This window comes from Cotesia typhae, unplaced genomic scaffold (assembly GCF_013202065.1).
Source record: "Cotesia typhae breed Kobodo isofemale line unplaced genomic scaffold, CoteBio_Ctyphae contig_119, whole genome shotgun sequence".
NCBI lineage: Eukaryota > Metazoa > Arthropoda > Insecta > Hymenoptera > Braconidae > Cotesia > Cotesia typhae.
Window position 1 is genome coordinate 2,813,381 of NW_027423712.1, and position 20,150 is coordinate 2,833,530.

Consider the following 20,150-nt stretch of genomic DNA (forward strand, 5'->3'; position numbering starts at 1 on the left):
AAAGATGCAAGGTGATATTTTTGATTTCCCCAATCAGCCGTTTTGTCGCTAGTGTCGGCGGAATTTATAAATTCCCTTTTTACCAACCTCCACGTGCAGCGTGTTGATATATATAATGTCTTTTGTAACCTATTTATGTAAATAAAACATAAAAATATTATATTTTTTACGGTAAGATCCAAAGAATAATTATTTATTTTAATGAAAATTATTATTTTCAAATTAGCTGTCACTTGACAATTTTTTTATTTTATTTAACAAAAAGATTTGTTCCAAATAACTATTTTTAAAAAATTGCATTTTTTGTTTTTTTCTAATTTCTAGATGTCAATCTTTTTTTCTTATTTTTTTTTTTTTGCCATTTAGTTTATTTGTTATAAAATTTTTAAAATTATTAAATATGTGTTAAGTTAAATAACATTAAAGTTAGCTGTCACTTGACAATTTTTTAATTTTTTTTTAACAAAGAAATTTGCTCCAAAAAATTATTTTGAAAAAATTGCATTTTTAGTTTTTTTCTGAAATTTCTAAATGTCAATTTTTTCTATAAATTTTTTTTGCCATAATTTATTGGTTACAAAAATTTTTTAAATTATCAACTATCTGCTGAGTTAATTCTCATATAAAAATTAACTTAGCATGACATTTAAGTTAGCTGTCACTTAACAATTTTTTTTTAATTTCATTTAACAAAAAAATTTGTTCTAAAAAATTATTTAAAAAAAATTGCATTTTTAATTTGTTAAAATATCTACAAGTCCTTTTTTATAGTAATTTTTTTTTTGCTATAATTTATTTGTTAAAAAAATTAAAATAATTGTGAAGTGACAGCTAAATTTAATGTCATTAACTTAGCAGATAGTTGATAATTTTAAGAATTTTTGTAACAAATTAATTATGGCAAAAAAAAATTGACATTTAGAAATTTTAAAAAACTAAAAATGCAATTTTTTAAAAATAATTTTTTGGAGCAAATTTATTTGTTAAAAAAAATTAAAAAATTGTCAAGTGACAGCTAACTTTAATGTCATTTTATTTTATTAAAAATAATTAGAATAATTAACAATAAAATCAATTTTTTTTTAGTCAGTAGCTGAAAAATAATTTTTACTCAAAAAAACTTGTGAAACAATAATGAGGAACTTGACAGTTAGCAGTCATGTCATTGCTGACTTACGGGACCAGTTTATTCCTTCAGGACTACCTGACAGCGTTAGTTGCTGCACGGATCCAATAAATGACAATTTATTTGTAGTAGATACGAATAATATTTATTTAATCTGTAAAAATGAAATGGGATTTGAAGTACTGAAAAAAGCAGGTATCAATGACAACAATGAAGCTAAGCCGGTTGGAATCCAATACTGGAGTGACAACGAGACTCTTTACTGCGCTTACGACAACGGTGACCTGGTAAAAATATCTCCCACTGAGCCGTTTGACCACCAAGTCGCGGCTCATATCGACGGCGGTATAGAATGCATCCAACTCAGTCCAGACCAAGAAATTCTCGTTTTAGTGACCAAGAATCACCAGGTCTATACCATGATATCTAGTTTACAGGTGATGTCAGAAGCGGATTTGACAGCTGAGGAGTTTGGAGACAAGCAGTTCGTAACTGTAGGATGGGGAAAGAAAGAAACTCAATTCCACGGGTCTGAAGGTAAGGCTGCGGCTGTAGCCAAAGCTCTTATCATCGGCAGAACTGATAAAGACACCAAAAAGTCATTAATAACTTGGCGAGGAGACGGAACTTTGTTTGCGGTGAGTTTTTTCCACGAGAAAGCTGACGTGAGATTATTTAAAATTTTCAACCGAGAGGGCGCACTCCAGTACACGAGCGAGCTGACTCACAGGCTGGAGGAATCAATCACCTGGAAGCCGTCAGGAAATTACATCGCAGCGACACAGAGGCTCGAGGATAAATACGTGGTGGGTCTGTTTGAAAAAAACGGACTCAAACATCGAGAGTTCACTTTGCCGTTCAGCCCTACCAAGGTTGACGTGAAAAGTCTTCTCTGGAGTCCAGACTCAGAGATTCTCGTGGTCGAATGTAAAAGCCTGCAAACTGGCGGCCAGTACCTCCAATTGTGGACGGTCAATAATTATCACTGGTACTTGAAACAGAGCATAGGCTTCAGCGAAGACGACCCACTGATTTACTACACCTGGAGCTCGGCAACACGTGCTCGAAAACGCTTAATAACGATAACAAAGCTTAAGTGTGTGATTTACTCGTTCAGATGGATGATAAATCACAGCCGCGGGATGACTGACACCGATAAAAGTGTCGTCGGTGTTATTGATGGTGACAAACTATTGGTAACTGGGTTCAGAGTGGGCATAGTGCCACCGCCCATGTCCCACAAGTCCGTCGAAGTTGATTGCGCTATTAATGAATGTATCTTTGCAGCAAACTCTTGTCATAATGACACTGACACTGACTCTAGGATTGATTCCAATTCATTTTTCTTGCTGTTACAAAATAATAAACTGGCGCTATGTTTATTTATTCGGGTGAGAATTCAACACATCATTAATTTATATCATGTTTTTTTTTATCTATTAATTTGATTATAATTATTTGTCATTTGTTTATTAACACTGAGTAGTACTTGGAGAGTTTTATAAATTTTTTATAATAATTAAAAAAAAAAATTATGGTAATTTTAGCAGATGTGAAATAATTTTTAAATTATAAATTAGTAAACTATAACTGAAAATTTTATTTAACAATATTTTTAAAAACATTTTATTTTTTTATTTAATATTTCTAAAAATTATAAATTTTTTGCTAAAACAAAAAAAAAGTAATAAATATTTTAAACAGACATTTTTACAAAAATTCCACCTGTAAAAATAAAAAAAATAAAATTTTTCATCGTAATTTATTTTTAACAAAATTTTTCAGATGTCTGTTTCAGTATAATTTTTATTAAATTTATTCACTCATCATAAATTTTACAGGACGAGTTTCCGCTCGAGTACCAACACGTCAGATCATATAAAATTGAATGGGATGAAAAAGCTGCACCACTAGAATTGAAAATAGAAGAAATAAATTACTCGCTGCATCATTTTCTATGGCTGAAAGAAAATACAATGTTGTGTTCATTGTCACACGGGGATCATTGTTATTTATGCGTTCTTGAATTAGTAAACATTCAGAAAGATCAAGATAATGGACGAATAATAATTAGGTAAGAACTCAAAATTTTGATAGTTGTTTTAATATAAATATTATAAATGATGTAAATTAAAATTATTACTCGAGCTGCACACATGAGTGGGGCAGCTAATTGGCATAGCAATTTATTAAAACTGATGTTGATTTGGATCTGATTTATAACAGAGAGGCATTGATGATGCACGAACACATCCAGCACATCGTGGCATCGCCCGGTGACGTGAATGACACAGCTTACCTGGTGGTGGGCAATCAAGTGCTAAAATACATCCACGGTGAAGGTGCTGTGCCGACAGAAATAATTATCCCGGAATCTTGTGATCAAGTGGAGGTCGTGGAGATCGAGAAACGTCTTGTTATCGTCATGCTTGGTTATTCAAACCGTCTGTATGTTGACGGCTCAGAAGTCGCTAACAACATCAACAGTATTTGTATTCACTCGGATTTTCTTTTACTTACGACTCTGCAACACGCGCTAGTTTGTGTCGCCATGAATGCTGATGGATTTAGTAAACTTTCCATGTCTAATTTGTCTCTCAAGTCATGGGGAACTGGACAAACTGAACATACTACTGGAGGTAAATTATTTTTTAATTTTTTTTTTATTAATATAATTTGAGTAATTTTTTTTTATTTGTTTTTTGTTTTTAAACTGTGAAATAAACAATTTTTATTTAACTTAAATCCAAATAAATAAATTGATTATTAAAATCCATATCAAATTATATAAATTTAACTTAAATGATCTCAAAAATACTAAATGTTTTTTTTTTTGTTTTATTTATTCTAAATAATTTATTGGTTTTTTTTTTCTAAATTTACTAAATCAACTTTATATAAATGTGATTAAATAACTAAATATCTTCTCTTATAATGGACTATTTAAAGAAATCAATATAAAATATATAAAAAAAGCTTAAAAATATTTTTGTTCTCTCTAATTAAATTATCAATAATTTTTTTATAATTAAATATTGACCGTAATTAAATTTCTAATTTTTTCAACTTACAATTAAATAAATTTATCAATTGTAATTTTTAGGTTTGAGTATGAGACGACTAGAGCGAACATCAAGTTTAATAATGGCAATTCCTGGTGACTCCCGAGCGATTCTGCAAATGAAACGAGGAAATTTAGAGACCATTCAACCGCGACCTTTAAACTTGCACATCATAAAAAGTCACTTAAGTTGCCTTAATTATTTTATGGCGTTTGATATAATGCGAAAACAGCGAATAAATCTGAATCTGATCTACGACCACAATCCGCGACTGTTTGTAAAAAACGCTGAAAAATTTATCGACGAAATAAAGAACCCTTGCTGGCTGAACCTCTTCATTTCAGAGCTCCATGAGGAAGACGTGACGAATACGCTTTACAGTTGTTGTTATACTGATCAAGAGAATGAGTCGAGAAAATCAGAGTTAGACATTCCAGAGGAAGGAAAAGTCGAGAAAATTTGCCAGTTGTTGAGGGGCATTATGGAAATAAAAGCAGAGACGAGAAATCTTATCCAACCAATTCTGACCTGTCTTGTAAAAAATAAGCACACTCCAGGACTGGAAGCAGCTTTGCGCAAGATTAAGGAGTTTAAAATAAAAGAAGGAACTTCTGAAGCTCGCCAACAGTCTGCTGAAGAAGCCTTGAAGTATCTGCTATACCTGGTGGACGTTGATGTGCTCTACGACATCGCCTTGGGAATGTATGACCTCGAGCTTGCTAAATTCGTAGCTTCTAAATCGTTGAAAGACCCCAAGGAATATTTACCATACTTGAATGGCCTCGCGAATCTTGAAGAAAACTATCGCAAGTTCAAAATCGACAAAGACTTGAAACGATACGAGTCTGCGCTGGACCACATTGCCAAGCGTTTGGATAAATTTGATGAGTGCATTGACTTGATTTGCAGCTACGATCTCTTTGCAAAGGCCATAAAATTGTTCCCAAAGGATGGAAAAGAGTACAAAGAGATCGCGCGACTTTACGCGGAGACTCTTATGAGAAATAAACGGTACCGCGAAGCCGGGGTGATGTTTCAACGGAGCGGAGAATTGGAGCGCGCATTACAGGTACACAAAACAGCTGGTAGTTGGCAAGACGCCATCATCGTGTCCACTAAAATGAAGATGAGTCCTGGCGAGTTAAATGTTCTCTACCAAGATCTTGTCACGCAGCTGCGCGAAGACAAGAGGTATCGCGACGCGGCTGAAATATGTCTGACATACCTAAACCATGTTGAGGAAGCTGTGTCAGTTTTGAGTGAAGGTAAAGAGTGGCGAGACGCTCTTCGTATTGCTCACTCGTTCAAAAGACTTGATTTGATAGAGACACATGTCCAGCCTGGCTCACACGAACATGCCATCGAGATTTATTTCAGGATCAATAAAAATAAGGAGGAATTTTTGAAACACAAGCGACGGCTGCTGATTGTCAGAAAGGAAAAGGCCAAAAAGCAGGCGCTCATTCTCGAGGCTCTTGAAGAAGAACGCGGAAATGCTGGAAGAGATGTCAGCGATTTACTCAGCGAGACCAGTAGTGTTGCTGGGTCCACCGCCAGTCTCAGTTCCAGAAGCTCCAGGAGCTCGGGGAGAAGCTACAGGTCCGGTAAAAATAGACGCAAGCACGAGAGGAAGGTCTTGGACATCAAAGAAGGCAGCGCTTATGAAGACCTTGGCTTAATTCGCGCGCTCCATATTATTATCACCAATACTTATTTGCAACGCGAAGAAATTAACGCGGTTAATCGAGTTCTTTTGCATTTCTTCTTTGACGAGCTCGCGGAAAAGCTACAGAATGCGCTCACGGATATGCTGAGTCTTATTGAGAAGAGTAAGCACGAAATTTGGGTGAAGGCTGCCGATCCAGATGAAAATGATCCTCATAAATTGCAGAATTGTTTACTGGAGCCTAAGTTCACTTATCCTCCAGAAGCAGGTTCCAGCCAGTGGTCACTTGATTTATTTCCACAATCTAATAAAAATTTTAATTTTTAAATATTTTTTAGTGGTACTTATTGAGCTGAATTTGAAAATGGTTTTTAATAAAACAATTATTATCGGTCTTGTTATTTTATTTACATGTCTTTTGTCTGACAATTAATTTACCCTCTAATTTTTATATCTTTAATTTTTATTTATTTAATAGTTAATAGTTAATATATTACAATACATTGCCAGCCATATATTTAAATCATTCATATTAGTCAATTCATATATTTCATCCAAACTCGCAAACAGGTATTTTTAATTTTTTTTTTTTTTTTTTTTTTTAATTATTATGCGAGAATTTAAAATAGCTTTTCAAAGAAATAATATTTATATACAAGATATGTGGTTTTATTAATTTTTATACTTATTAATCTACATGCTAGAGATTTTGAAAATCATTTTTTAGATAAAAAATATATAGGTAAATATAAGGAAGTAAAAATAAGTGTAGAGATATATAAGATGTATCAATAGAGTCTTAAATTACAAGAAAATTAATAGTGTCATCTAAAAATAAAGATTATTATTATAATTATTGATCTACGAATTTTCAGAAATATAATAGTAATATATATAATAGTAAGCTTGTTTTAAAATTAAAAATTTATTTATTTTTTAAAGTCCGGAATAAAAATACGCTTATCAAAGTTCATAATATATATTAATAAATGCACGAGAACTACCGGTACGAAATAATTATTTTTTTAATCAGTCAAATAATTTGATTAAAAAAATAAAAATGGCATCATTAATTTAATATTCAGTTATCTCGTAAAGTTAAAATATTTTTATTTGTTTAATAAAAAAAAAAAAAAATTGACAGACCGCGGTGTTCGCATCATTCTCAAATTAAGTTTTATTGCATCCAGTTAAAAAAAATTAATTAAACTTTCAGCAACTTATAATGACGTGTCATTGACTCAAACCCACTCACACATTACTAAGTCTTACTAAAAAAAATTATAATTTATCTATTACAAAATTAATCAAAATATCATATTATTTACTTTAACTATTTATCATCCGAGAATTTTCAATTGATAATAATAATTAATAATTGATTAATTTAACGATAATTATTAATTAATTACTCAGCAATTTATTAATATGATTTAATAAAATTTGATATTTGAGCTTATATAAGCTCATAAAATCACATCTATAATTATAATAAATAAATAAATTGCTAAAAAATTCTCAGACGCTTGATCAAAAAGTACTAGATAATTATTAATCATAATAATAGCAATAAAAATTGTGATTTAAAATAAACCAATGTAAATGAAATCTCAATTTTGTGAATTGACCAAATTGAGCATGCTGGGAGATTTGAGTTCAGGACGTAAGCTTATTCTCATGTTCTTAGAGTGATTGTACTTCTTTCTCACAGCTTGGTACTTGTTCTTGTCAGCGTTAACAATAATAACTGCTACTTGGCGCACGACCGGCAGAATGTCATCCTTGGTGTAGGTGCTGTAGTGTACGAGAGTTGGAGTCCAAATAACCTTGCCCTCATCTTCAGAGTCGTTCCCGATGACAAAGAAGGCCAAGTACATGGCTGCTGCAGCAACCAAACTCGGTGGGTAATGGCACATTTCGTAAGAAATTAGACATTGCTCCAAAAAATATTTAGCCATTGTGTGATGGATTGACGTAGCATGTCCAACTTTGCTGTATCTCCGCAAGAAATGAAGCGGCAGCGGCCTTCCAAATGAGTAATCCAACGTCCGTACAATCAGCATCTCCATGTGTATTATTTCTGTTTTTGTGTAGGCATTGTCCGTTATGTACACAAAGTCACTTATGTCTGGTGCGTACATCTCTTCGTATTTGCACGCAATGTACATTGCAGCTACCCCAACAAGTTGTAATTTCTTTCTGGTTATCGTTCTGACTGACTGTAATTCCCAAATTAAATAAATTTTAGTTTTTTAATTATTGCAAGCTCTACATTGAGAGAAAAAAAATTTTTTTTTTATTTTAAAAAATTTTATTTTTCAACTAAAAAAAATAAAAAAATTCCTCTATAGTTTTTTTTTTTTTTTTTTTTTTTTTTTTTTTTTTTAAGAAAAAAAAACCATTTTAGATCAACAAGTTAAGAATTTTCATCAAAAAAAATTTTTTTTAATTTATAAAACTTTTTTTCAACAAAAAAGTTGCCGTGAGAAAAATTTTTATTTCTTTAGCTAAGAAATAAAATTACTTAAAATTTACAAGTCAATATCTTGTCACAAAAATATTCATTTTTTTTTGGTAATTATTTACTAGCGTGCTCGACCATTTCAACTTTCATTTTTTTTTTATTTTTGAAAAATACATAAAAAAAAATGAGTGATCGAAAAAAAAAAAGTTGATTATCATAATATTAACAAATTTTCAAAGAAATTTTATAAATTTTTTAGAAAATTGTGATATTCAACTTTTTTTTCATGTACTTTTCAAAAAAATATATATCAAAAACATCAAAAAACGATAAAATAGAAATTTTATCCAGAAACATAAGAGCCAAAACTTTTTCAGACTTTTGAGCGCAAAAAGGCTATCGAAATCCTGAATTTTTTTTTTTTCACGACATTTTTTATCATAAATGCGCCGTAAAAACAAGCAGAATAAAAAAAAATTAAAAAATATTAATTTTTCACCAAGAAATGGCCAAAAATAGAGTAGACCACACTTGTAAATTATTACTATTTTTTTTTCTCTCAATGAACAATTAATTAGAATATATAAAAAAAAAAATTAATAAAATCACCTGTAAGAAACGATCAATAATTGCAACGGTAAGATAAAGAGTTTCTTGTAGCAAACGGAATTGCTGGTGTACTTCAACCAACCAATCGATCAAAACACTCCTCATCTTCTCGGTAACTTCCTGACCGGCCAAGTACCCTCGATGGATCGGGTACTGAGCCTCCAGTTTTCTCAAGTAAGAGTAGATATCATTGCTGTAGATTGTGACTAGAATCGGATTGTTCTTGTCAGCCTCATCGATGTCCTCGACCTGAAGTAAGTCCGACGAGAATGCATCACAATCCCCAGCAGATGTAGTGGTAGTTTTGTAGTCGTCGATTACAATCAGCTGGACAGATTTTTCAACTTTAATGTCCAACGCCGGCACAATCTCTTTTATTTCCTCTACTTCTTTAACAACTGGCTTGACTATTTGCACTGGGAGCTTCTCCTGAGCTTTCAACACCGGCTTTACAACTCCCGCCTGACGGGTGGTTGCTACTGGTTTCTTTACCCCTGGTTTCTGAGGCAATGCACCAGCCTTTGTTGACGTTACCGTCGAGCGTACAGTCACACGATTTCCGATCTCTCCCAACGCCGCACGTCTCGTCATCCCCGTGACAGTCGTCGTTGACTTGACGTTCTTAACATTTTCTTGGTTTACATTCTATGCAAGACAAAATAAAAAATTTAATAAGTTAATTATCGTATTTTTTTTTTTTAATTATTATATTTATGGTCAGGATTTTTGACGTAATTTTAAAATAACAACTGTAATGATTAATGATATTGAATTTTTAATATTTCGTCGAAAATATTCATTTTACGAGAAAATTTTTTTAATAAAAGTTGTTTAAATTTAATTTTATATTATTGCTCTAATCAGTTTCTACGTTTCGTCAATCTGAATCTGACATCATCAGGTACCTATGTGTTAACAAACAAATAAATGAATAATTAACAATTTTTATATCAAACTAAAAACTCAATACAAATGTCAAAAAATTAATAAATACCTTAAAATTTTACAATATAAAAACACCTAGTCCTTAATTTACAAAAATTACTGCGCATGACATTTTTTAATATACAAAAAAATTTTTTTTATTTTTATATTTAGAGTCCGTAATAAATAAAATGAACCATACCCAATTAAATATATAAAAAATTTCCTCAACAATATGTTTAAAAATTCATCTTATATTTTCTGGTTAATATTGGCATGTTAAAATAAATGAAATAATAAACATCATTTCAGTTACCGAAAATTCCTACTGAGTAAAGGTCCTCTTTACTCAGTAATAATAATTACTCAGGAATAATAATAATAATAATAATAATAATAATAATAATAATAATAAATTATTATTATTATTGTACATGTAATAGCTAAATTTGTCATTAAAAACAAATTTGGGAATTAGGGAAATAAAGGATAAGGGGGAAGGGGAAGACCTTTAATCATATAATTTTGGTCTACTACATGCTGATTTAAATTAATTTATTTAGTTTTATAAAAAAAAAATGTCCTTTATAATTTTTTCTTAGGATCAATAAAAAAGCTGAAATTTCAAAATCCTCATTTTTATAATTAATTAATTTTTGAAACTGCGGCTTTTTGTTGGTCTTTAGAAAAAATTATGAGATATTTTTTTTTATAAAATTAAATTTTTAATAACTTTTATTTAAAAACTCTTTTTATAAAACTAATATTAACGGTAAAAGATGTGGACCTAATTATATCAAATAATTATGATTCTGAAATTATTTGAGAAATTTGATAATTTTTTAGAATTTTAAAAATTATAGCAATAAAAAAATTATAAAAAATTTCCACATGTAGAAACTGGAAAACAGTATAAATGCAATTTTGTAAAAATAATTTTTTAAATAAAGTGAAATGTTTTTTAAAAATTTTAATTTCCCTTAATATTTTTTTTTTTTTGATTTTTTCTTTCTATAATTAATTTGTTAAAAAAATTCTTAACATAAAATATCTGCTAAAAATGAATTTGTATTTATTATATGTTGATAGTAACAAAATAAATAAAAATAAAATTGTGATACTTAAACATAAGCAAAAGAGATCATAATTTTTAACTATTATTCAATGACTTGTAAGAAATTTTAAAGTAACCGTAATAAATTTTACTGCTACCAAATTAGGACGTAGACAAACTTATATATAACAAAAATATTCCAGCTTGTATTCTTGGAACCATAAATTACAAGTATCTATGAATCATGGGTAATTAGCAATATAATACGAAAATAGGATTAAGTAAAGAATGAAGTAAAATTAGGGTCGTAAGAAAAGAAGTATACTTGTCTAGACAATAGATAAAAAGGAAGATAATAGTTCGGTAAGAAAATGTTGCCGCTAAATTTTCTCAACCCGAGTCGTGTCATGTCTTAGACAAATGAGGGAGACAAGACGCCCATTGCAATAGCTCTTGATAATTCTTGATAATTTTTCTGAGATTTTAGGATAAATATCAACGCCGGCGAACACACGTGATTGCATATATATAAATATAATTTCTAAAATATGAAAAATGGATTAATTGATTATTTATATTGGATAAAACGAATGCCGAGAGAGATTTAAAGTACAAGTGACGGTTACACCATCCCCAATAGCCAGCAACGGTTTTTATAACTCACTCACTCTCACACACACGTTATTTATATTTATAAATGCTTACCGTAATTGCAGTGCGATTTCTCAATGCCATTGTCAATTCCTTGTTGCACTTTATTATAAATTAACCAAAAGTGTAATATATTTAATATTAATAAAAATTCTTTTTAACTTGGGGCGTTTTCGTCCGATGAAGTGAGCAATGCCAATGTCGAAGCCAGAGGCAACGTACCAAATTCTCCCGTAACGACTCTGTCGATTTGAATTTGTTTGGCTGGGAATGGCTGACCGAGCAGCTGAGAGGGGAGAGAATGAACCCACCGGAAAGAATAATGCCCTCTATATTTGATTCCGGTCTGCTTGCGCACAATCACTTCAGGTCTGTTTTTTTTCTTATATTAAATATTACTGATTATAAAATTGATGTTTATTTTTTTTTTTTTATTATTTGCGTAAACATTTGAAAACTTTATTAAGTCAGCTATGTGTCATTCATTTTTTATTTATTGATTTGAATTTAGCGCTCAAAAAACAGCCAATGACAGCTGAGATTCTGAGGAATGAAAAATGGCGGTTCTAATTCTTGACCTAACCTCGAAGCTGTCAAATATTATTTGATAATAATAATAATAATAATAATAATAATAATAATAATAATAATAATAATAATAATAATAATAATAATAATAATAATAATAATAATAATAATAATAATAATAATAATAATAGTTTGTTGTTTATATTGTTTATTTTTATTTTTAATATTAAAATTGGCAAACACTTGACAGTTTTTTAATTTTTCCTAAATAATAAACTAGATTTAGAAAATTATTTATGAAAAATTGCACTTACAATTTTTTAGAGTTTCTAAAAATTGAATTTTTTAAATAAACTTACGAAAATTAATTTAGCAGATATTTAATAAATTGAAGAATTTTTTTAATAAATAAATTATGGCAAAAAAGATTGATATTTAGAAATTTAAAAAAACTATAAATGCAATTTTTTAAAAATAATTTTTCAAAACAAATTTATTTGTTAAAAAAAAATAAAAAAATGGCCAAGACTGCTAACTTTAATGTCATAATAAATTTTTCTTGCAAAAATTTATAAAAAAATTTAGAAAAATTGTCAGGTGTCTCTCAATTTCAGTTTCATTTCATTTTCAGATGTGATAAATAATTAATATAAGAAAAATGTCTATTAATGTGGATATTAGATTGAAGAGAGCAAATAAAATTTATCATGAAAATGTGAGTTTTCTTTTTTTAAATTTCGTATATTAAATTACTTTGTTTATTAATTTTTTTTTTTTTTTTTTTTAGGAAATTGTAGCTGGATTAATTTTGTTACAAACAAATTCTGACATTAAACATGATGGGATTTTTCTTACAATGGAAGGCTCAGTTAATTTGCAATTGAGTTCAAAAAATGTTGGAATTTTTGAAGCTTTTTATAACTCTGTTAAGGTAATGATTTTATTGAGAAAAATACTTACTGCTCTAATTCCATTACAACAATTAAATCAAATATTTATATTTAATAGATGATAGTAAAATTAACAGACATTTAATAATTTTTAGTATTTATTTAATGAACATTAAATTAGCTAACATCTAAACATTTTTATTTTTTTTTTATTGAAAGAATTACTGCTAAAAAAATCATAAGAAAAAATTTCACATGTAGAAAGTTTACAAAATTATATGTGTAATTTTTTAAATTACTTTTTTACTTGTAATTTAATTGCTGAAAAAAATCAAAAATTTTTAAAATTAGTTATAGTTTTTTACAATCAAAATATACAATACTAAAGTTAGCCGACGTTCTTAATTTTTTTTATTTTTTTTTCATTTATTAAATTATAACAAAAAAATATTTTTTTTTAAAATTGCGTGTAATTTTTAAAATTTGCTACTTGTGAAATTTTTTTTAAAATAATTTTTCAATAAAATAAATTATTAAAACTTTTAAATGTCAGCTAACTTTATTTTCATTTAAAATATGATACTGAAATTATCAGACATCTGACAATTCCTTGAATTTTTAGAAAAAATTAATTATTGTAAAAAAGTATTTTTAAAAATTCACACAAATTAAAAGTAATCAAAAAATTAAAAACGTCGGCTAACTTTATTATTATTTATAATTTAATTATTATAAAACTCTCCAAAATTGTTAGGTGTCTATTAAATTCAGTATCATATTTCAACTTATATAATTTTTCTTGTCGTAATTTAATAAATAAATCATAATAATAATCAAATGTCGGTTAGTTTCAGTATCATACTTATTATAAACAAAAATGTTTTATGAATACTGGCGATACTATGGACAAGATAAATAAAATTAACATTAAATTAATTCCAGCCGATTCAGTTAGTACAATATACGATAGACGTAGCACCAGCAGGCAAAATACCAAATGGAAAAACAGAAATTCCATTTGAATTGCCTCTTAAACCTAGAGGGTCAAAAAGTTTATACGAAACGTATCATGGAGTGTTTGTTAATATTCAATATGTAATAAAGTGTGACATCAAAAGAAGTTTTTTGGCCAAAGATGTTAGTAAATCATTGGAATTTATGGTCGAAGATAGAACGCCGATAGGTAAAGAAATAAAACCACAAGAGCCTGTTAGACCAGTTACTTTTAAAATAGTACCAGAGTCGCTGCAAAATATTAGAGATAAAGCAAGTGTTCCTGAATTTATTATTTCTGGACAGATTGATAAAGTTATTTGTAAATTATCTGAACCACTTACTGGTCAAGTCATTATTGAGGAAACTGCAGCTCTAATAAAATCAATTGAATTGCAATTGGTAAGAGTTGAAACTTGTGGATGTGCTGAAGGTTACTCTAGAGATGGTAAATTTAATTTTTTTTAAGCTTATTTTTATTAAACATAACTTATTTTGATAATATATTCATTTTATAGCTACTGAGATACAAAATATTCAAATAGGAGAAGGAAATGTTTGTACTGGTATTCCTATCCCTATTTACATGATTTTTCCACGGCTATTTACATGTCCAACATTAAATACCAGTAATTTTAAAATAGGTAATTATAAATATCATTATAAATTGGTAAAATTTACACTAAAAAAAAACTAATAAATTTTTTTTTTTTTACAGAATTTGAAGTCAATCTTATAGTTATATTTGAAGATGATTATTTAGTTACGGAAAATTTTCCTATACTACTAAACCGTCACTAAAAACTTATTTTAATTGAAAATTTATAATTAAATTAAAGTCATAGCAGTAAAATAGTAACTGCACAATTGCTAGTTTATTTTATTTTATTTTATAATTATAAAATATTTTTATAAAATACTAAATCACCATTAAAAATGTATTTAATACAAAGTAATTAATTTTATAAACATAAACTTTATTTGTAAATTATAAAACATCGAAGATACGAAATATCACTTAAAAGTTTCAAAAAAAAATTTTTTTTTTCATGTTGGAGCAAATATAATTTATAAATATATAAATTTATTCAATCAAATCCGATTTTTTTAATAAATAATTTATAGTATCTTTCAACATTTTTATTGTGACTTAAACCCACAGAGACTAGAAGTACGAAGTAACCAAGTAAAAGCGTCAGGAGTTTATTCTGTTTAAACCAGCCAACAACTCCATTCATTTCGGAATATCTGAAAAATAATAAATAAATTAATTAAAAATTAAGCAACATTAAATACAATAAATATCAACAGCTTTAATTATTTTTCTAAATTTACTGCTTACAATTTTTTCATTATTACATTTGATAAACAACTTCCTCAATAAAACAAGTATAAAAATTTATCGTCAATTTTACGATTTTTAAACCTCTGTCTTATCTTCACAGCAATAATTTTTTGACAGGAAGTTAGTAATTTTATAAATTATTTTTTTTAATACTGTACTACAATAATTATATTTTTGAACAAATAAATTTCAAGGAGTAAATTTGCAAAATAAATCAGCTAGATCCTTTTATAAATAATTAATAATAAGTATGTTTGTACCTTATTGCACATAAATCTTTGCTATATACCAAAATGTAGCGAATACGAACTAGATCACTATTGAGCGCCAAGTAATACTTATTGGGTACTTTTTTTCCAACGGCAATTTTCAAGGAATTACTGGGTTCTTCTGCAAAATCAATCAATATTAAAAAAAATATATATATAAAAACTTTATCATATTAAAAACAACCTGTATCTCCTTTTTTGACATCCGGATGATCGACTAGCTCACAAAGAGCAACGCAGCTTAATTCTCTACCTAACATACTACCACCCCATCCATATCCTGAATGAGCCCAGTGCAAACTAACTTCTAGTTCACTTGAGAGATAAATTCCCTTTCCAAATAACCCATTCTGCCAATAAATAAATTTAGTAATAATAATTACATTAATTTAAAAACAAAATTACCTGGCTCATGTGCTGCTGGATCCCATAGTGAATAATGGAATGAAAATTATCCAAACGACTACCATGGTATGCATGAAATGTGGAATGTCCTCGCATAACGTTCTGCCAACGTTCTTCTCGGGAAGATTCACTTGGATATACTAATTGGAATATTAAATTTGGTTTTTTCACAGTCAACTGCGAGGGCACTTTGTTTATTATCGAATCAAACTGTAATAGATTAAATTATTTTATTGTATTTTAAGTCATAAATCTAATAAGGTAAAAGACCTAGTTATTAACACTGGCCTACTTATTGACACTTACAATTTTATTTTAATTAAAAAAAAAAAAAAAAAAAAAAACCAACTCCAATAAATTAATAAATACAATTTTTGAATTATAAATTTTTAGATAATCGGTTTTTTGAGAACATTTTAGGTAGATTTCATAAAATCTATCTATTGCATTAGTCCTTGTATTAAAATTCACTGGACCCACCTTGGATGCCATAAGGGCATATATAAAAAATTTTTTTTGGGAACCGACATATTTTTATGTGAAACGTGCAGAAATGCAAAAAAAAATTTTTCCTCAAACTAAAAATTTTTTTGGACTTGGAAAAAAAAAACAGAATTTTTATTATACGCCCTTATGGCATCCGAGGTAGGTCCTGGGAGCCATAAGGGAGTATAAAATTTTTTTTTTTTTAGCATTTCTCCAAATTTCGGACAAAACTACGTCGATTCCCGAAAAAAATTTTTTCTACGTCCTTATGGCTTTTCATCGGGACCTTTTGCCGGTATATGCCCTTATGACATCTGGAACGCGATATTATTTCTGTAAAATTACTAAAAATACTATAAAATTCCTACAAAATTATATTACTTTGTTCTTATTAAAAAATTTATATGTACTGTTAGAATACATCACTCTATTACTCTAAGGGGACTTTGTCCCACAGTCAATCAATAAATAATAAATAAAAAAAAATAGTGATTATTAAAATCACGATTTTACTGTTTGAAATGGTAATTTTTGGCAGTAGATCATTACTTATTATAAATCGACTATTATTTATTACAGTTGACTTTTTTCCGTGTAAAAATAATCAGACTGTCTATTCGGACACTGTGAGTGAGTTCCGCGTGAGGCTAGCGTGAATATTACAAATTATTTGCCATGCTAAAATTCACGCTACAGTGTCCGAATAGCCTCAGCCAAAAATAATAATTGTCCTTTCTTACAGAATCTTTATTCACAGATTTAATGTTAGGATCCCGAAGACCTATGAGCACCCAATGCAACAAATCAATTGCTGCTTGATGGTCATCGTAAACTTTTGGATCATCTAGGCGTTCAAACATAATAGCAAGTGGTGGAATTATTTCAATAGCTTCTCTCTACAATAAAAAAAAAAAATAATTAGGAAATTTAAATAAACTATAAATCAATGAACAATTAAAAAAAAAAAATTAGTGAAAATAATTTCACCAAAGCTTCAATATCTTTGCATTCATTCTTGGTGTACATTGGTGGAAATGGTTTCAGACAAGTATTATGTCTGTAAGTATGACAAGCAGCAACAAATAGCGACCATTTGAAATCGACGGCTTGAGGATCTTGACTAATAAAATTTTTTAAATTTAATACTTTTTTGTGACCTTCGCTGAGTCCGCAACACTCTACTGGTGGTACCGCGCTGCTCATCTCCGTCGACTGATCCTGCCGCTCGCTGTCTATTTTGAATTTGTCTTTCAATGATTTATTGCACCATTTACTGTAGAGGTGAGGTTGAGTTTCAAGACAAGCCATCCTTATTTAATAAAATAAATCTGCTGACATTTAATAAACAATTAAAATAATATTCAAATAATTATTTAAATTAATATTATGCATATTTATAAAATAATATTTAAATTTATACACATGCATAGATAAAAGAAAATACAATATAATTAAAAACTTATTAATTATTAACTATTAACTGTGTCAGTGTTGATACACATTTATGATAATGATAACAGTTATCGAAAACTATTCAATGAATATTATATTAACTTAAATAAAATAATTACTCACATTCAAATTACGAGATAATTTATGCAATTTAAAAAACTTATCATTTTAATTTACGAATAAAACAATAGTTTAATAAATTTCGGTCCACTCATGACACTTTTATTGCTCCAATTGTTTTTTTATTAAATATTATGTCATTTGTCATTCGCAAATTACACGTCAACAATTTTGCCTATCTTTTACATTCTACTAACTTCACCATTGTGTCATAAAACTTCAACATGAAATACCTTCCTTCACATCGTACAACTGCTGAAAAAAAAAATTCAGACATTAAAAAAAAAGAACTATTCCATACAAACATATTAATCGATCATATTTCAAAGCTAAGTGTGTTAGTAACGTAATGTTTACAATCCTGCATTACAAAATGATGTCACGCGTTCCTCATAAAACAATTCCTTTACTCACTCGAACCTCCAACAAAATTTCACAGCAAACTCCCGGCAGGTGGCGCCAAAAAATCTTTAAAATCTTTTAAATTTTTCGACACTTGTCGTTATGTCGTGAAACGAACCAAAAATTGACAGTGTTTTTAAAAAGTCAATAATTATTTTATAATTAAAAAAGTAAATTATAAACTTACCGGTCGGACTTTACGGGATAACTCCTGGTGATTTATCAATCGTGTATTGGCAGCTTTGGAGCTCAATGTCATGCCTCAAGGTAAACTATCGATGACGTCAGTGTACGTCATTTAACAAGTGGGAGTGGATGGATGGATGTCGGCTTAGGTTGTGGTTTTCGCAAATTGCCCTCGGTGGTATCTGTTGCTGCTGCGGACGACCTAACCGTTTTCACGCGATAATGCCAAGTGTAAGTCAAGTCTAAGTCTTAAAAGATAAATAAATAAAGCCAAGTATGCAGCGCATTAAAATAAAAGTAAGACGTTAAATTAAACTTACATTTAAATTTGTTGCTCTCAATAAAATATATTATTTTAATTTTAAATGTGCGCGTGTGCTGCCGTGTAATAACTGTTTTAGTTATTGATAGATAGATACATATAATCACACGTGCTGTGGATCCGTCCACTGTTAGTTGCAATATTACATTGTATGTACATCTGCAATAAGTATGAATAAAAGTGTCTATGTACATTTATATATTTATATGGACATATAAATCCAAATATATATATCCAAAAAGAGTGTTCATATAAGAATATATATATGTGTATATATCTATATATCTGTATAGATATGTTATATATGTGCATATATATATGAAGTAGTGTGTCTCGCGCGCGGTGTGGTAGATGGAAAAACACCGAAATACGTTTGCGCATGCCCGCGCCCGCATGACGTCACGAAAATTGTGGTTTTGATCAAAACTCGGGGACTTGACACTCTCATGTTGTACATGTGTAATTATTATTATTATTATCATTATCTGAATAATAATAATAATTTTAATTATTATTGTAAAAAAAAAAATAATAATAATATATATTATAAACTATTATTAATTATCAGATTAATTTATATAATTGTTTTATTATTGATATTATTCTATAACAATTGTTAAATATTGATACTAGTATCGTAATTATTATTTTTATAGATGTGTTGACAGGAGTGCAATGTACAATGTTGGTGAACAAGTTAATAAAATATATATATTTATATAATTAAAACTCAAGTGGTGCTTATGGAGAAGAGAGACGCTCTCGGGAATTTGTTAAGCCAAAAAGAAGATAGTGTCATAGAGTAATAAGGAGGGAGATTGTGGTGGAGAGAGTGCTGAAGAAAGATAGTTTGTGAAACGTTAAGAGAAGTAGTTGTTGGTCATAAGTAAAAGAAAAATAAAATAAAAGTAGTATAAGGAGAAGAAGAAGCTAAAAGAAGAAGAAGAAGAAGAAGAAGAAGAAGAAGAAAGACGAGACTGCGGTGAAGAGACGCCGCGGGAACGGAGTCAAGCCGGTGCAGATGAGAAGGTCGGAGGGAGAAGAAGCCGAACGACGAAAAAGAAAAAAAAAACGTGAGTACCCGGACGCGCATTGCCTGTTTATCATTATCAAAACGATATAGCCTAATATCTGGTAACACGAAGGCCACCAAAGGCATGTGACATTGACTTTCCCCCCTGCCAAGAGTTCTTCTT

General features: G+C 29.1%; 5 protein-coding genes across 11 annotated transcripts in view; 3 read left to right on the forward strand and 2 right to left on the reverse strand.

Annotated features, from left to right (window-relative positions):
• Positions 1-32: 32 nt before the first annotated feature.
• Positions 33-6,861, forward strand: Elp1 (elongator complex protein 1). Its single transcript, XM_074247836.1, has 5 exons — positions 33-171; positions 1,087-2,517; positions 2,968-3,200; positions 3,353-3,765; positions 4,230-6,861. Exons 2-5 carry the CDS (start codon positions 1,135-1,137, stop codon positions 6,179-6,181), a joined length of 3,981 nt encoding a protein of 1,326 aa, XP_074103937.1. The 5' UTR covers positions 33-171; positions 1,087-1,134; the 3' UTR covers positions 6,182-6,861.
• LOC141530685 (G2/mitotic-specific cyclin-B2) lies at positions 6,238-11,804 on the reverse strand. The gene is made up of 3 exons (XM_074247951.1): positions 11,611-11,804; positions 8,928-9,572; positions 6,238-8,073 (listed from the first exon to the last, which is right to left on the reverse strand). The coding sequence occupies exons 1-3, from the start codon at positions 11,638-11,640 to the stop codon at positions 7,465-7,467; spliced, it is 1,284 nt and encodes a 427-aa protein (XP_074104052.1). The 5' UTR covers positions 11,641-11,804; the 3' UTR covers positions 6,238-7,464.
• A 102-nt stretch (positions 11,805-11,906) lies between these two features.
• On the forward strand, positions 11,907-14,822 carry LOC141530718 (vacuolar protein sorting-associated protein 26C). The gene is made up of 6 exons (XM_074248000.1): positions 11,907-11,925; positions 12,716-12,799; positions 12,872-13,015; positions 13,917-14,415; positions 14,486-14,611; positions 14,686-14,822. The coding sequence occupies exons 2-6, from the start codon at positions 12,743-12,745 to the stop codon at positions 14,766-14,768; spliced, it is 909 nt and encodes a 302-aa protein (XP_074104101.1). The 5' UTR covers positions 11,907-11,925; positions 12,716-12,742; the 3' UTR covers positions 14,769-14,822.
• A 101-nt stretch (positions 14,823-14,923) lies between these two features.
• LOC141530693 (protein mono-ADP-ribosyltransferase PARP16-like) lies at positions 14,924-18,775 on the reverse strand. 4 transcript variants are annotated; one of them, XM_074247988.1, is made up of 8 exons: positions 18,634-18,775; positions 18,048-18,299; positions 17,619-17,800; positions 17,213-17,368; positions 15,987-16,196; positions 15,766-15,931; positions 15,573-15,702; positions 14,924-15,215 (listed from the first exon to the last, which is right to left on the reverse strand). In XM_074247988.1, the coding sequence occupies exons 3-8, from the start codon at positions 17,778-17,780 to the stop codon at positions 15,056-15,058; spliced, it is 984 nt and encodes a 327-aa protein (XP_074104089.1). In that variant the 5' UTR covers positions 17,781-17,800; positions 18,048-18,299; positions 18,634-18,775; the 3' UTR covers positions 14,924-15,055. The 4 variants fall into 4 exon arrangements, with proteins under 4 accessions (XP_074104089.1, XP_074104064.1, XP_074104081.1 ...); XM_074247963.1 differs by having other exon boundaries at positions 17,460-17,800; XM_074247980.1 differs by having other exon boundaries at positions 17,460-17,803.
• Mef2 (myocyte enhancer factor 2) overlaps positions 18,762-20,150 on the forward strand; it is a 46,510-nt gene continuing 45,121 nt past the window's right edge. Inside the window, exons 1-2 of one of the 4 annotated variants that reach the window (XM_074247904.1) lie at positions 18,762-18,863; positions 19,611-20,027. The gene's annotated coding sequence lies outside the window, so the exon portion shown is untranslated. Of the gene's footprint in view, positions 20,028-20,150 lie in introns of all 4 variants that reach the window. The other 3 variants (XM_074247895.1, XM_074247887.1, XM_074247878.1) reach the window with 3 other exon arrangements.

Bases quoted from the DNA above. Each gene is read 5' to 3' on its own strand.
- Elp1 (XM_074247836.1), top strand. From the start codon at position 1,135: ATGAGGAACTTGACAGTTAGCAGTCATGTCATTGCTGACTTACGGGAC. The intron at 3,201-3,352 runs GTAAGAACTCAA...GATTTATAACAG, and splicing joins AATGGACGAATAATAATTAG to AGAGGCATTGATGATGCACG. The intron at 3,766-4,229 runs GTAAATTATTTT...TGTAATTTTTAG, and splicing joins AACTGAACATACTACTGGAG to GTTTGAGTATGAGACGACTA.
- LOC141530685 (XM_074247951.1), bottom strand. From the start codon at position 11,640: ATGGCATTGAGAAATCGCACTGCAATTACG. The intron at 9,573-11,610 runs GTAAGCATTTAT...TGTCTTGCATAG, and splicing joins GAAATCGCACTGCAATTACG to AATGTAAACCAAGAAAATGT. The intron at 8,074-8,927 runs GTGATTTTATTA...TGGGAATTACAG, and splicing joins TTATTGATCGTTTCTTACAG to TCAGTCAGAACGATAACCAG.
- LOC141530718 (XM_074248000.1), top strand. From the start codon at position 12,743: ATGTCTATTAATGTGGATATTAGATTGAAGAGAGCAAATAAAATTTAT. The intron at 12,800-12,871 runs GTGAGTTTTCTT...TTTTTTTTTTAG, and splicing joins ATAAAATTTATCATGAAAAT to GAAATTGTAGCTGGATTAAT. The intron at 14,612-14,685 runs GTAATTATAAAT...TTTTTTTTACAG, and splicing joins TACCAGTAATTTTAAAATAG to AATTTGAAGTCAATCTTATA.
- LOC141530693 (XM_074247963.1), bottom strand. From the start codon at position 17,780: ATGGCTTGTCTTGAAACTCAACCTCACCTCTACAGTAAATGGTGCAAT. The intron at 15,932-15,986 runs GTAATTTTGTTT...ATTTATTGGCAG, and splicing joins TCCAGCAGCACATGAGCCAG to AATGGGTTATTTGGAAAGGG. The intron at 15,216-15,572 runs GTACAAACATAC...ATTATTTTTCAG, and splicing joins AAAGATTTATGTGCAATAAG to ATATTCCGAAATGAATGGAG.